The 16,760-nt window shown below is 43.0% G+C and overlaps 1 protein-coding gene across 13 annotated transcripts in view; it reads right to left on the minus strand.

Annotated features, from left to right (window-relative positions):
- The window catches only part of PDE10A (phosphodiesterase 10A), a 183,791-nt gene that overhangs the window by 80,938 nt on the left and 86,093 nt on the right, over positions 1 to 16,760 (minus strand). For 2 of the 13 annotated variants that reach the window (XM_083605844.1, XM_083605855.1), the window contains exon 1: positions 6,571 to 7,683. The exons of 7 other annotated variants lie outside the window; for them this stretch is intronic. In XM_083605844.1, the coding sequence (XP_083461970.1) occupies positions 6,571 to 6,634 (64 nt within the window). In that variant the 5' untranslated portion in view covers positions 6,635 to 7,683. Of the gene's footprint in view, positions 1 to 6,570; positions 7,684 to 8,927; positions 11,536 to 11,789; positions 12,110 to 16,760 lie in introns of those variants that run through there. 4 more of the 13 variants (XM_083605848.1, XM_083605846.1, XM_083605841.1 and 1 more) reach the window with 4 other exon arrangements.

Here is a 16,760-nt window from a genome sequence, read left to right on the forward strand (position 1 = left end):
TAAAACAGAAACAGTTTTCTGAACATGTACCGAAAAGTGACACCCTTTAAGTAATTTTTTTAATAAATAAATGAAATGATCTGTGTGCAATTATTTGCTCTAAATACTTTGCAAGTTATTTGCCGATACGTCTTTATTTTTTATTACTCGGAATCTTAAGCATCATGAGCAGAGTATGGTTTGTGGAACGGTGACATCCAACCTTCTCCGTCCTGTTGCAGTTCCCTGTGACCCCTGAAAGGTTGCAACATTTGAGGACAAGGCAGGAGGACAAGGAATCAGCAGAAATCAGACAAACGCTAGATTGAATCTAAGCGACATGTTGCACCACTTTTTTCTCATATGTCAGTATACAAAGGTAAAATCTGCCAGGCACTGCAACTGAACAGTTTGCCATTAGAAGTCGTCCGTTGGAAGGGTCGGATCAGGAGCCTCCACCACCCCCCATCCCAGACCTGCACTTTGGGGGTCCTGAACATGGTTGGGCTTAAAACTGTGAACAGGGCATGGATGTGCACACAGGTCCTACCCTTGTCTCCAGGAATATGGGCTCCATTTGAGACCACCTTGTGTTTAGCATGGATTATAAGGAATGGTTTCTAAGTGGATTCAACTGAACAGGCTTAGAAATCTCTTTGCAACCAAAAACCTGATAAGGCAAAGTTTCAGTTAGAAACACATGATGGTCTCAAATGAATCCTGTAGACCTTGGAGTGCTGCACGCCCATATGCCCCTGTCCTGCCAGAAGTTTTAAGCCCACCTGTGCTCAGGCAAATACCTGGGCAGGACTAGCGTGATTTGCCTTAGGCCCCAGAGTCCCCAGGGACAGCCCTGCTTGCACTGCTAGATAAGAAAACAGCAGCACCTTGAAATACTGAAACAGCATGGAGTCAATACCAGGGTGGACTTCTTCTGCACATGCCCTAAATTAAAAATGAATAAAACAAGTGAAACACTCTTCCTGTCGTTGTAAATGCCGACCTTATTTAAAAAGCATGATCATCATTAAATCATATGGGAAGAGGTAAACGGCATTTAATTCCTGGGGGGAAGCCATCTTTTGAAAATTAGTGTGCTTCAACATCCGTGCAGTTAATCATTGCTTGACAATAATCCAGCTCCTGAGATTCCCATAAATGTTTCATAAAGAAGTGGCTTCTATGTGTCAAATTTAACTCTATTGTTTTAACAACATTTAAAGGAGCATGTGCCAATCACACAGAAATGTTTATGGAACTCGCTTGAAATCTTTTAATGTTATTGTAAATACAGTCAAATTTATCTTAATTTAACAGTGCTTTATATTATGCAAGTTATAACTCAGAGATTTAATTTTCAGAAGAAGAATGGAAACTGGGCATTTTACACAGACCACCTGAACAGCAAAATAACTCAAGAAGCAAGTTGTTTAATGAGCAATGCTTAGTTGCTAACAAGTCAAATTCAGGACCGCAATACCTGCTTCTCCCCATCCTGGACTCTGTGCTCATCACCTGAGGCCCTTTTCCATGCACCTCCTCCACATGAGTTCCAGAGGGTGGCAACACGATAACGGACCTTCTCTTTAGTGCCCCTCCCCATTTGTGGAATGTTCTTCCCAGGAAGGTTTGCTTGGTGCCTTCTTTTTTTAGGCACCAGGCACAAACATTCCTCTTCAACCAGGCCTCTGGCTTATTAATATTCAGAGGTTTTCAACTTTTTTGAGTCCACAGCTTCCTTGACCACTTATCCATCCATTCCCAACAGCAAGGTCTGGTGGACTGGTTGCCTGCCTGCTTGCTTACTCTGAGGCCACCTAAGCTCCTGGCAACCAGCACAACCTGGCCAGCCCCAGAGGCATTATTCGTCTGTGGAGCTTGTAGCCAGGGCTGCTGCAACAAACGGCTGTGCAAGCCTCTGGAGGCAGAGACACGAGAGGACATCAGAGGAGGGCAGGAAAGAGGGATAGAGGCCAGTGTTGCCCACGGCACCCTGACCATCATTCAAGGCACCCAAGGGTGCCAAGGCACACTGGTTGAAAACCACTGCTATAGCCTTTTAAATGTGTCTGTGGGAAAGGGGGTTATTGTTTTACTGTTTGGATTTACTTATTTACTTCTTTTTATCCTGTATTTTATTTTGTGAATCACCCTGAGATCTTATAATGAAGAGTAGTATATAAATCTAATAAAATAAAATAAAGTAAATAATAATAATAATTGGGCTCACTGCAGCTTGTCCACATAGCATTAAACTATGGTTAAACATTATGTGAGAACCCTGTCTGTAGAGCATCTAGTATCAGCAGTTCCAAATGCACTGCCCACAGGAAACAGAGAAATTTTCAAAGCAGTGACTCTGTTGGGAAAACAACTATCAATAGTTTGCTCAGCATGGCACAACAGAAGTAAAACTGTGCAACAACATCTTAAAATGTTGCAATTTTAAGAGCATAGCTACATCACTCATTTTCACATGCTCTGTCACTGAAAGTAATGTATCTTGATCACTAAACTAACCCTCACCACTTTACCGAAACAAATTAGTGCTGTCTAAGGAAGATATGTTTACCTTAAAGTCAATATAAAAAAGCAGGGAGGTATGGTAGTGGTCAGGTTAAGGGAAAATATCTATTTAAATACAAGCAAGCGATATTGTGGGAAAGTTGGGATCTCTTTAACCAGACTGTCTTTCAGAAGAAGAAATCAGGAAATGGGATGTTTCCAACATTACAAAAAACTATAATCTCAAAGAGGCATCTGAAGATTCTGCTCAGTTTTTATGAAAAACACCAAATTATTTGATGTGTGCATGTGAAAAGGGGTACACTGGTAAAATTGCGTCTACGCATTTGTTTCTTTCATTTCTAGCCCACCCTACAGCTGAGCTCCTGAGATTCACAACCGATCTAAAATGAAATAAAACAATCAGAAAAACACATCCAACAATGCAAAAACAACAGTGGCAGAAGACAGTTATTCAACTTAAAATGTATTGCTACAATCTCCACGCTTCTCTGGACGGTGGTGCATTCCAGGGGCCCAGACCTCACCCAGACTTAGTCTATTTTGGAAGGAAGTCAGTTGAGGTGTGTGGTGTTCTATAACATTTGAGTTTATCTGCAAGTAAACAGGGACACATGTAGAGGTAGACCTTAAACACTCCAACAGACAACCCACCCACGTGCTTACAGAGCCCAAACCTCAAATATCTGCCTCTTCCTCTGTATACCACTTGAAAACATCAGGCTGTCCCATATGTACAGACATCTTTAGCTGATGGGGACACAGGGGAAACATATGAATGTAAGGAAAATGCAAATTATCAACATATATAATCCAGAAATCTCCCTAACAAAACTGCTAAAAGAGTCTCCAGCTACATTTCTGGTTCCACGTATCTTCTCCTGTCCAAATCCCCCAGTCTCACAACATTAATCAGCATTTTGTTATTTAAAGAATGACAAGTATTATTGTTATTTTTATGCATGTAAATATTACATAATGACTTAGTATTAGAATAAGGGGAGGCAAACTGCAACTAAATAAACTGTAATAGATTATTTCAAGATGTTTTGTTGCTGATACCTAACACTTGAAGCATATAGCTAAAATCTATCCTGTTAACAGATGTTGGACATGTAAAAGAAGGTGTGGATTACATGCATGGATGCCGGAGATGTGATATGTAGAATGTGAAAAGTTATTCTGTACTATTAAATTCCATCCAAGTATTATTGGGATATCTCAACCAAATCATATTCCTTTAGTTATTAAGAGCAACCAAGATGTTGTCAGCTATGAAATGGCAACCTGATAAAATTCTCACTGAAAGAAAATGATTCAGCAACTTTCAGATTTGGTAAAGTTAAAAGATGGACATCGAACATGATTCCCCAGTTGGTAAAGTGAAATAAATGTTTAAGTTGGAATTATTTTACACTTTTTCACTGCTAATAAATGACTAGAATCAATTATCTATTTTACTTATAAAGATTTTGTAAAAGGGTTTAAATATTATTTTACCTATTTAAAGTGATCTATTACATATTTAACATAAATCTATAAGCACAGAATTAAAGGAACATAATTCTATATAAAGAAGTTAATTTGAATACAGTGAATGTACTTATAATGTTAACGTTTGCTATTACATGAAGCATTAAAAAAGAAAAAAGAAATGTAGTAAGAGACACAGTGTAGATACAGTGTAGAAAATATACCAATGGTTGCAGAGTTATCACAACCCCCACAAATAAGCAAATACTTGGAAGCGAAAAGGAAAGGTTCAAATTAGCCAGAATGCCTTGTGACCCAGCACAAGTTATTGTGCTGAATCCCTACAAAGCTGTGGGGTAGAAGAGACTGAAGCAGGGAGGCCAAATTTTTCCTTTACTCACATTTCTCCCAACTTCTTCCCCTTTTTAACAGGTTTTTCTCCTGTGGTGGGTAACTTCCAATCCTCTCGTAGGAGGAAAATAGCTTTAAGAAGCAGTTGAAGGAAACACGGGAGAAAGGGTTATTCACACATAAACTTGCACCCGGAATAACCCAATCCTGAAAGTCCAGTATGGCCCTGAAACTCATTTCAAGTTACACATTCCTTTTAACCCTCATGCAAAGCATTTCCAAGGTGGTGAAGGGAGGTGGGAAAGCAAGAAGTGGTGGCCATTTGTGGCTTTCCAGCCAAATGCATGTGGAACCCTTCATAACCTTGTTAATTCATCTATTTTGTCACACCATGTGCTCTTCTTCCCTCAAAACTGCCTATGATTTTAATCACAAGTCCCCACTCCACCGCCCATCACATTTTATGGTAGCTCTACTGTCATGCTTTTCCCCCCAAAACTTTTTTTAAAAAATATGCAACTATTTGCAACCCTTCCAGTGTGTTCCACACTCAAAGAGCCTGAGAGGGCAGAAGCAAACTAATAATCCCATTTACATTTTCCCTAAAGCGGTCAGCGAACACTTGTACAGATTTCCCAATTACAAATAAATAAACATTAAAATGGGAAGTTTGTAAGGGAAGTTGTGTTCCAAATAAACTTTGGGAGATCTATCTAAATAGCCATCTAGTCACTATAAATAAATGGGAGATACGTTATGGGTCCAATAATGAAGATGAACTATCAACATCTTCACAATGAGATGATCATTCAACAGATCACACACCTGTGCTGTATTAATGTGAAGCAATGACAACCCCCGAATTCTGTTTTCACCACAATTACCAATATACTTTTAAATCAGGTTGCCATAGAAATAGAAACTATACACTACCCCAATTACTCAAGAATGAAAATTTATTATGTGTTAAATGGTAGAACACAATTTTTTTTATATATGCCTCTGCTAGTATGTGGCAGGTTAATATTATTCCATGTTCATCCATTTTTCATTTGTTAACTTCCAAGACCTACGACTGTCCTAAGTCCTAGTAAATCTTGGTCACTTGACAAGACTATTCCACATCATTTGTCTACTTCGGGTTCCATGCCATTCAAGTGGCATTCAAGCATTAAAAGAAGTGTAGTGATGGGACCCATGGAAGAGCCTTTTTAGTGGTGGCTCCACATCTGTGGAATGACCACCCCACTGAGGTGCATTTCACCCCAACTATGATGGTTTTTTCAGGTGCCAAGCAAAAACCCACCTTTTTAGTGGCTGATGGGTTAAACAATTCTTATGGTGTTTTTAAATATGCTATTCATGTAATTATGCAAATTACTATCATGTTTTTGCTTATTGTTTTAGAGTACGTTATTTTTTGTAAACTGACCTGTGGCTATTTTTGGTAAAGGACACTGTGGAAATAGCTTTAAAAAAAATTTTACCACCACATCACAAATGTGTTCAATTCTACTGAAATGTGAATTAGAGAACAAAGGAGGAAAGTGAATGCAAGAGAAAGTAACAAATGATTGTTTCTTTTTTCAATATTCCTTCCCGTAATCAACTATTCTCTGGCATTTGTACTCTGGTGTGCTTTCCTTCTTCTTGTAATGTTTCCAGCAAGAAAAATCCTGAAATCTATTGTGCTGCTTTCAACATGCCCTAGTAAAGACTGTACTGCTTGCCACAGCGTTAATAAGCAAACTTGCTCTGAAACAGGACATCCCATGTTTAAAGCATCTTCAACTGAGGGCTATGCAGTCTTGAACAGAAAGTATCCAAGGAAGACGATTTCACTTTCTTGAAGGAAGATTTCACTTTCCTGAAAGAAGCGTCCTCCCTCGCTAATCCATTCACAGTGAGCACACTGCTTCTGGTGGTGGTTTGATCTCACTCTACCTTCCTGGAATTTAAACCCATTTATTTCTCGCACTATCTTCTGACGAGCAATTGTTCCTCCTCCTTTTGTTACCCCATTCCACATCAATAGATAAGTACCACCCTCGCATCGCAGGGGCAGCAGTGCTTTATTTCTAAAAAGAGCGGCGCCTGAGACCAAGTTTCCCTGGAAGCCCCCCCCCCCCCGTCTCTTTTACACACACACACATACGGGGAGGGGGGCACTCCCGCATCCAGAAACCCTCGCCCTCGCCCTTAAAAGCAATCAGCCAGAGAACAAAACGCGAAGCCACCTACTTGCGCTCAGGAAACACTCGGTAAACCGCCTAAAACAGCTGCCCGAAGAAGATCCATCTTCCATGTCTGGCCCTAACAAGAGCGAAGCGGAGAACGGGGAGAAAGTGGAGACGGCGCTTCTTTGTTGCTGCCGCTGCCTGCAAGCCCGGCTCCTGCCTCTGGGGCCGTCGCCACGGGCGGCCACTCTTCTTCTTCTTCTTCCTCCTCCTCCTCCTAGCCGATTACAGGACCACAAGCGAGAAAAAGCCGGGCAAAGAAGCGGGGAGCCGGGAGGCGACCGCTGCTGCCGATGACGACGCTGCCTGGCGGCGCCTTCTTGGGAGCTGGGAGCAGGATGGAAAAAGGGAGGCAGAGCCGCCGCCGCCGCCGCCGCCTCCTGCTTCCGCCACTGCCGGGGAAGGCAATCAAGGCAGCTGCTGCTGCTGCTGCTCCAACATCTCCTGCCGACGCCGTGCTTGCTTTCCCCTCTCCTTCCCTCCCGCGGGGACTGGGGAGGTGGAAGGGAGGCGAGGAGGGGAGGAACGGAGGTGGTGGCAAGGAGTGGAAGGAAGGAAGGAGAAGGGGAGGGAACGGAGGGGACTGGAGGAGTTGCTGCTGCTGCTGCTGCTGCTGCTGCTGCTGCTGGGTTGGAGAAGAGGCTGCAGGAGCCTGTCCCCGCGGCTCCTGCTGCTCCTTGCGAGGATGCGAGTGCGGCCGCAGGCAGCCCGGTGCCTTCCCGGGGAAGGAAGCCCCCGCCGCCTCCGCCCCTCTCCTGGCCGAGGGAGTGGAGCAGGCTAGGATTGGAGCCCGGGTTTTCCCCTCCCGCCCCTGCAGCCGGGAGGGGGGTCTGGGGCGGGCTAAGCGCGCTTTCTCCGGGTTGGCCGTCGAGCTCCGTTCCTGCCCTTTTCGCGCGAGTTTGAGGCAGGACTTTTGCCGAGAGTCACACGGCGGGGCGGCGAGGAGGGAAGCCGAGGCAGGCGAAGGGGCCGGTTGGGTTGCTGCTGCTGCTGCTGCTGCTGCTCCTCCGCCCCTTTCCCTGCACGCGAAGGGTGGCCGCCCGCCTTCCTCGGGCTTTAGGATCCCCTGTGAAGAATCTTCTTCATATCTTGCTTTTTCCCCTTTGAGGAGAACGAGGAGTCTGCTGGCGACCCCCACCCCTCAAACCTTGGCGTTAAAGCGCGCGCGCGCAAACACACACAAGCCACCCCTTTCCTCTGGTTCCTTCTCACCAATGCAAACATTTCTTTCCGTCTGTAAAAAAGGCAGAGCGAGGAGCGTGGAAAAAAATAGTTCACTGCAGTGCTGCTTCCAATTTCCAACCCCGGCTCGCCGCCAGAAAAACCGCCCACTGGCGGAGCCTGGTGCCTCAGAGCCGCCTCCCTGCTCACCTCCCCGCAGCGGAGCCAAGGCAAGCAGCGGACTGGCCGCCTGGAGAAAGCGCGGGAAGCGAAGGGATTTGCCCCTTTGCCGCCTCTGCGCCCTCTCAGCACTTCCAAGTTCACAAACACCCAGAGTTCCCCTTCACAGACTTGAAGAGCGTATTAAACAGAGCCCGGCTGGCTCCGAGCCAAAGGCCCGCTACATCCCCCTGGGAAGCCCCCGAGCGTAAGCGCAGGAGCGCTCTCTCGCTCGCCTTTGTGTCACGCTTTGACTTCAGCGCTCAGTTTCTAAAAAGACATAAGCTCAGTCTCCAGTTTGGGAAGGGAAAGGGCTTCCAGCGAGCTCCCAACAACAACTTCGGGCTGTGAGGGGCGGGAAGCACTCTGCACGTCCCCAAAGCCATTCAGGCTGAGGTTGCCTTCGTGCGCACACTATCTTGGCGGGAAGGCGCCTTGAACCAAACTGCTTCTGAGGCAAACTGGTGAGGGGCGCGCTTTTCGGTACTCTGCCCTGAAGAGAGTCTGGCGCCGAACTTCCCGCCCACGACGAGAAACAAGGCCACGCGCCGAAGGCACCTGCGCTCCTTCCCGTTTCCCAACTTGGGAACACGTGTCTGGTTCGCTGCTCGTGGCTGAGGGGGTCCCAGAGGGGGCCACGCGCCTTGGCCACAACGTGACTGCGAGGGCCCAGCCAGCGTCCTTCTTCCTCACCTGAGCGCTCAGTCTCTCGGGGCGCAGCCCGCTTCGCGGCAGGTGCGCTTGTCCAGGGGGAGCCGCTGGCCAAGAGTTCCGGGCGGGCGCGGGGCGCTGGGCTGGCAAGTGGCAACTGTATGTTTCGTTCGCGCGCCCAAGCTCCGGTTTCAGCACCAACGGGAGAGGAAAGGGGACTGAAAAGCCTGGCTCCCACTCCCTTCCTTCCTCCTCCGGCTCTCTCGCCCAGAGGGGCGCTAGGAGAGGGCTACCCTGGAAGGGCGCGGGTGGGACGCAAACGGCCGTTACCTGGCAAGCCGCCTCTCTGCGCGGGCGGCTCCTCTCTGAGGGAGCCCACGGCTCCCCGTAAAAACGTTCGCCGACTCTTTTGCGGAGCGGTGCTTTAAAAGGAGGCTCGTCTGGAGCAAACCAATCGCGAAGCCGATCGCGTTCGCAGAAGTCAACGGTGCCCGAAGTTAAGGCGGCTCCTTAACGGCAAGAACCTCGCCCACAAACGGTGCCAAAGCCTGTGGCAAAGGAAGAGAGGCACCGATCTTCACGTGGTACCAGTTTACATCCCCCACTCCTTTGATGAGAATAGTTGCCCCATTTCCTCATCCCAATGATCACTTAGTTTCTGTGAAGAAGAAGAAGAAGAAGAAGAAGAAGAAGAAGAAGAAGAAGAAGAAGAAGAAGAAACAATAATACAATTTGGTATTCATTAAAACTGGTCCGATCTTAGTTGTAAGGTTTCATCTATTTGATTTCTGGATCCTTCCTGGTACATACGGACAAAAGAGACATTTTGAAATGAAAAAAGAACAGCGTTCTATACATGAATGGAAGATAACTGTTAGAATTATTTTTTTATCTGTTATGGTACATTCAAAGCAAAAGAACCTGATTTCAGTCCTGAAGTTTTCCTTACTGACGGGTGGGGGGGTGGATCTGTTATTGCATTAGGTTGCCTTTGCGTTATATGTCTGCAACCGTTTTGAAAACGAGATATTTCATATGTTTTCTCAATCAGTAATTGGTGCTCTATTTAAAATTGTGCAGTGGCCACTGGCACTCAGTAGAAATACACACAGGGTCTCGTTGGAAAGCCTTTCCATTTATTTTCCTTATTCAGTCAGCTGTGATAAAGAACGGGAGGTTACCCAAACTTACCAAGAGGGCAGTTTTCAGTCTCCATAATCGTTTGTCATGTTGGTAAATAGCATCATTTAACATGCCTCCTGGAATCTAATTCTGGCATTAGTAAAACAGTGCAGACGTGGTTATTTACAAATGTTTATAAAACAGAGAGCTTGCATGTCACTTATTCACATGCACAGGTATCTTCTATACATTATTTGAATAATTTGAAGAAACTAAAATGATTGGATGACTTTAAAAATGGCATGCAGTTCTTTGTTTTAAAATCTTATTGTCTCCTCCTGACACATATCTACCTGAAATCTGCAAAATTGTTTGCTTCTTTTTCCTACTTTTTTTCCAAAGAATAATTGAATTGATCAGATTTACAGCATAACTGCCGTGACTTATGTATACCCTGATCAAAATAGTGTCTTCAGCTACACATTCCAGGAAAACTATCAAGTATCCAGTTCCAACTAAATGTATAATTTGCTCAGTTTATTTGTTTAAATGTGTTACATTTTCAGACACTAGATGTGCAAAACATATTTGTAGTTGGAAATAACATTTCTGCATATTTCAGTGTTCCTCTAAGTACTAAGAATAAGGTATTCATTATTATCCAACATTGCAACTAAATAATTTTGCTCATTTCTTGAGAATGCACAATCTTTCCATTACATGTTTTTGTCAATTATTCAATTATTGAAATCAAATTGTCAAAGCAGATGGGAGAAAAATAAGAGAGTTATGGATATTATTCATAAGGTGTTGGTTTACTTATATATTTAGGAATTAAAGAAGAAGAAACAACAAAGTCCAACATTGGTTTTATTATTATTTTACATAACTTTGCCATTCCTAAAATTTGCCTTCAGTCAAAACATTTTAAAATTGTAATTTCCATTGCCTAATAAGCTAAACCATTCATTTGAATACTACAACATCTTGCATACATTACATTTGCCTTGTAGATGAGTTACAGCCTGATACTAATTTTACTAGCACTTCTGAGGGTGCTTCAGATGGCAGCCTTAACTTTACAGCTTACTTCAGCAGATGCAATTGACTTATGTGCTGTGTTTTTAATTGTAATGTTAGTGATCCTTTAATTTCTTATTTTGTATTTAATTACATTAAAATTTGCATTCCATCGAATACAAATTAATGCAATAAAATACAATATGAGAAATAAAAGAAACAATAAAAATAAAAATCAATAGGAATATTTGATATGAATATGCCATGGAATACCTGGAGCTTGCAGACCACAGGTTGGGTACCCCTGCCATGGAAAGCTGGTTCAGGAAAACAAATCTGTTATGTAAGAATGTGCCAGTTATATGAACTTTATACAATCATTTTGAGATTAAGTAATCTTTAGTTTTGTACATGTTCTATACCGAATATGTATGTTTTGTAATTCCTAACATCAAACACACAGTAGCCCCTCCTTTAAGCATAATAAAATGGGTCTAAAATGCCAAATAAGAATAAAATAAATAAATAAATTATTGAATAAGCATGGGCTTGGTTTATTTTTAGAGCCAACTGTACATTTATGGAACTATGGAATTGCAAACCTCCATTTTCAAGTTTGTACACAAAATTTGTTGTAATTAGAACCATGGGCATAGCCAGGATTTTGTTAGGGGGGCAGGCTTTGGGGGAGCAGGTAGAAGCTCAGATTTGTATTTATTTGTATTGATTTAGGGGCACCTGGCCCCCACCTTGGCTATGTCCATGAATAGAACAATCTGATTCCATCAGACACCAGCTGGTGAAGAGAAGAAGAAGAAGAGTTTGGATTTGATATCCCGCCTTTCACTCCCTTTAAGGAGTCTCAAAGCGGCTAACATTCTCCTTTCCCTTCCTCCCCCACAACAAACACTCTGTGAGGTGAGTGGGGCTGAGAGACTTCAAAGAAGTGTGACTGGCCCAAGGTCACCCAGCAGCTGCATGTGGAGGAGCGGAGACGCGAACCCAGTTCACCAGATTACGAGACTACCGCTCTTAACCACTACACCACACTGGCTCTCAGGTTAAGTTTCCTGGGAAATGGCTTAGCAGCTACTCAATAAGAACTGAAGTAGTAGAAAGGAAATGGAGGTGTTCTGAATGTTACATACAGGGAGTATAGAGAAACTACAATATATTCTTTTTAGCTCTTCTGCAGAAGAGGTTGGGTTATGACTGAAGCAACATTTCTGTGTTCTAAAGGCCCATCACATCCTTGCATTCCAGATACTTCCCAATGCTCAGAATACTTCTCTCCACCACTGACAGACAGTTATAGACACCAGAGCCTCCAGCAATGTTTGCAGTGTCACCCTCCTAGTCCCTTAAATGCCCTGACAAGAAAACAAAAATTTAAATCAGCTAGTGATTATGAATAAGCCTTTAGCATGTATTGCTAAACAAAGGAGAAACATCTCAATGAAAAAAGCACCAACTACACAACCTACATTTAGCACTGGTCATTCCCCCTAATATTTCACTTTTCTATTAGATACTTCCTATCCATGCATAAATCTTTTTTACATTTATAATGGCTGGGATCCAGACAAGTGGAAGGTTCACTGAAGGTGTTTCCCCATGTTATATGTGAACTTCCTTCACCCACTATAAGCCACCTTATTCTATGCCATTATGGAGGATCCCCTGAACCTCAGCTGGGGGCGTGAAGGGAAAGGGGGGCAGTAAACCCTGTTGCTGGGGGTTTCTCTTCTACATCTGGATCCAAACCAATTTTGTGGGAGTTATAAAGGCATTCGACCTTTATAACTATACACAGAGTTTATTTCAGCTGGAACTCACCAGAACTCAGTTCCGGCACCTCTCAGATGGGTGCTATTGCCATTCTAAGAAAATGAGGGAGGTCTCATGGTGAGTTCTGGCACCTCTTTTTCTAGAAAAATGGCACTGGTTATACACAAGTAAAATTGTCTGTCTCTCCCTAATTTACACATTCCCATATATCACACTCTTAACCTCTTTAACTGGGAATGCTCTTAAACATGCCCTTCCAGTTATCTAACCTTACCAAGACCATAAGGGCTTCATCAGAGACCCTTCCACAGGCGCCCTCAGGAAATGATATACAGCAGGAAGTTGCTACAGAAACGGCCTTTTCGGTGATGGCACCATAACAATAGAATACCCCCTCCAGATAGGTTTGCCTTGCACCTACTACAGTGGTACCTCAGTTTAAGAACAGCCCTGTTTACAAACTATTCGGTTTATGAACTCCGCAAAACCAGAAGTAGTGTGTCCCGGTTTGCGAACTTTACCTCGGTCTAAGAACAGAATCCTAATAGTGGAAGGGCACTGGCAGTGGGAGGCCTCATTAGTGAAAGCACACCTCGGTTTAAGAACGGTGCCAGTTTAAGAACAGACTTCCGGAACGGATTAGGTTCGTAAACCGAGGTATATAGCATTTTCATTACCAGGTGAAAACCCAAGCATTTTAAATATCAATTTAAGACCTTCAGAGTTTTTATCTGCTTCTATGTATGTTTTGCTGCTGATGGTCTCATTTATGTAGTTTTCTGCCGGGATTTTATAATGTTTGTTTTTCAGGATTCTGTTTGTTTTTATGGTTTTTATCTTTTATTGTTAATCACCCAGAGAACATTGTTTATTGGCTGGTATACAAATGACGTTAGCTAGTCAGTTAACATAGACACTGAGTTTCATCAATAGCACCTATTCAACATATTGTCTAAAGCAGGGGTTCTCAAACCTTCTGCCTCCAGCATATACCTGACATGGCTAAAAGTTAGTGAGGTCCACCAGTCACAAAAGGGTGGCAGGTGTAAGCAGAGTTCGGCATAAGTTCGGTGGCAGCACTTTTTACTAATATCTAATCCGTTTTTGGAAATTGCTTTTTTCTTTTTTCTTTTTTTGGCTGTAACATTTTCCTTGTGACACGGAGTTCCATAGCTCAGCTTTCCTCAAAGTACAGACATTTTCTCTAGAGCTATTATGACTCAGGCCCCCACCCCCATTTTAGGCATAAATTGTTGATTCAGAGACTCTAAATGGAGAAGGCCTTTCCTGTCACATTTCCCCCTTCCAAATCCCAGGTGTCTGTTCAAAGTATTTTTTACCCATCTCCTGTAATTTTTACCAATTCTCCATTCACACTCAACTTGTAACTTATTCCTTCCCCCCCAAAAAACTGCCACTTTATATCGCTCCTCCTTTGGTCTTTTACATTCCTTTCTTCCCCTTGTAACAGTTTTCCTCTATTATCCCCATCCTTTCTATTTCCAGTTTATTAATATTTTAATTTTTAATATTAATTTTTAACTACACTTTCTAATTTCTTTCAACAATTCTCCCGGTCCTTTCCCTCCAATAAGAGAAACGCCCACCCCCCGCAAAAAAAATCTTCTCTATCTCCTGGCCACCTTTACTCAGCAGGCAACAAACTGATGCTGCTGGCATTAGTTCAGCCAAAAAGCTACAGTACAATTAGGGGACAAGGCAGGTAAGTAAGGATGCCCTCAGCTCTGAGGCCTACCTAAAAGTGGCACAAGACCCACTCTTGAGAAACACTGCTCTGAAGTGTTACTTGTTCTAAATCACCCTTTAATATTGATCCTGTTTTCTTTTAGTTTGTATGAGCATGGCCTGAGTTCATCCTGTTCATCATGAGTACTGCTCTCAAATTACTAGTGTTGAACAAGGACATTTGGCAAGCAAAATAAAACTGTTTTTCCTTTTATAATCACAGTATGTCAAAACACTTGGGTTAATTATGAAAAGTATTTGATTTCATCTGCCCTATTCCACTACCTACACTGTTCCCCAAGAAGAAGGGACTCAATCCTGGGTTTCATACAGTGGTGCCTCGCAAGACGAAATTAATTCGTTCCGCGAGTCTTTTCGTCTTGCGATGTTTTTCGTCTTGCGAAGCACGGTCCGTCGCAACTGCGCCTCTTCAAGCGGCTTTAAGAAAAAAGCGAACAAACTCGCAAGATGTTTTCATCTTGCGAAGCAAGCCCATAGGGAAAATCGTCTAGCGAAGCAACGCAAAAACCGAAAAACCCTTTCGTCTAGCGAGTTTTTTGTTTTGCGAGGCATTCGTCTTGCGGGGCACCACTGTATTCTGAACAGAAGTGTCCTGGTTTCCATTCAAAGCACACAGGCAAAGGACCTTACTCATAAGTAAGAAAGAACTCTTTGCTCAGGCAATTAGCAGCATGGGCTCAGCAGCAAGCACAGTGCTCAGGAGTCACGATTCAGGAGCTCAAGAGCGGGGCAAGATATTCAGAACTAGATGGAAGCAATGAAGATGTCCCAAGGAGTTTCCCCACCCATCTTGCCAAGTTTTTGTAGATGAAGTGCCTGCTTCATCAGGATGGGTGGCTCTGCTCCCATCTGCAAAGATGGCGTATGGTTCTAAGTGACAAGGCTGTACCCTCACCTTCAGACTCCTGTTCAGTCACTGCTGTGTCTTGTTCAGCCTCCTACTTCAGCTGATCAAAGCCCTCCCTAGTGCTGACTGAGGCTCTCGGATCCCCCTTCCAAAGCAGCTGAAGTCAGGACAGAAAGAGTAGATCCTCCCTCCTCCAACTCAAGCTCCTACCATTCAGCTCCCTCCTCCAATTTCTTCCTCTTCCTCCTCCACCTGAGCCTGCCAATACAAGACTAATCCTAACTATGGCTAAATGGCAAGAAGCTGGAAACACTTTTAAGAAGGAAACAATATATGCCAGCTCGGATCCATTACAGTCTACCAGCTATGTAAAGTGGAGTCGGTATTAGTAAGATTAGCTACTTTTCTGCATTTACATTATGAAAAACTGCATATATTAATATAAGAAATAATTAAAATATTGATTTCAGATGATAACTAATTAAGGTATACTCAGAGTAGACCCAATGATTTCAGTGGGATTACTCTGAGAATGACTAACATTGGTGCTCAACCTATGCTTTTAAAGCACATTAAAATCTGCTCGTTTCAAACTACTTTTAGACGAATCAACTATTTTATATGAAATCAACTATTGTACAAAGTGGTCATGTGAAGTCATCCTTAGTCATGGTCCCAGTGGAATGTATCTTGTTTCAAATGGCAAATTTTATGTATCGCTTTGGTAAAAACAGGCTTTCAACACACTACCATATATTTTTAGATAAGTAAATTGAGTGGAATTTTGCTATGTCATCTAAGCAACTACAGAAAGATTTCATACACAAATGTAGCATCAAAATGTTTTTGATAATTTTTGTAACGCTATCACCCTCCTTCTACTGTATATATAGCTCAGACTTGGCTATATTTTGCTGCAAGCATTACAGGGGACAAATGAATAAGAGGCAGAAAAACATCTGATAGCTCTTGTGCAGCAGTATTGGTGCTCCCAAAGACACCCAGGACCTTACACTAATCCCCAAAATTAGGTACCAGTGATTAGATACCAGCCTTTTTCTAGATAAGGAGGAGAAATTCAAATCAATTTGCATTTAAAGGCAAACTTTCTGAAGGAATTCACACTTTCCGAAATAAATGTGATGTGAAACATAGAAACCCGTCAAAATTTGCAGTTCTCTGAATTTTGCAATGCAGTTCTCCAGCCAAGTAGTGTGTACAAAAAATGCAGATACTTAGGTTAAATGTGCACAAAAATGCACCTTATTCTTGTTGTCGTTACCTGTCTGTCTCGAGAGAGAGAATGGAATGCACCTCTGGGGTTGATGTCAAATTGCTGGATTAGCAGCACCAAAGTGACCACTCTGGGATTTAGGTTTGATGAGGCACTAAGCTACTGAAGGTAATGGGGCCCTTTATATGTCCAGCTGTCCTTTCTCAACCACAAATTGTCACTGTTTTTTGTGTTGAATATATTCTATATGGTAATTTATGGACCTTATAGGTATCTACAGCCATTTGCACATAACAAAATATGTATTTTATCAAAGTAATTGTTATATTTTGGAAATGTACATCCAGGGGGTCCAAGAGAGTGGGACCTAAACTATAGCTTGTTT

This window comes from Podarcis filfolensis (genome assembly GCF_964270895.1).
Source record: "Podarcis filfolensis genome assembly, chromosome: 3".
Classification (NCBI taxonomy): Eukaryota; Metazoa; Chordata; class Lepidosauria; order Squamata; family Lacertidae; genus Podarcis; species Podarcis filfolensis.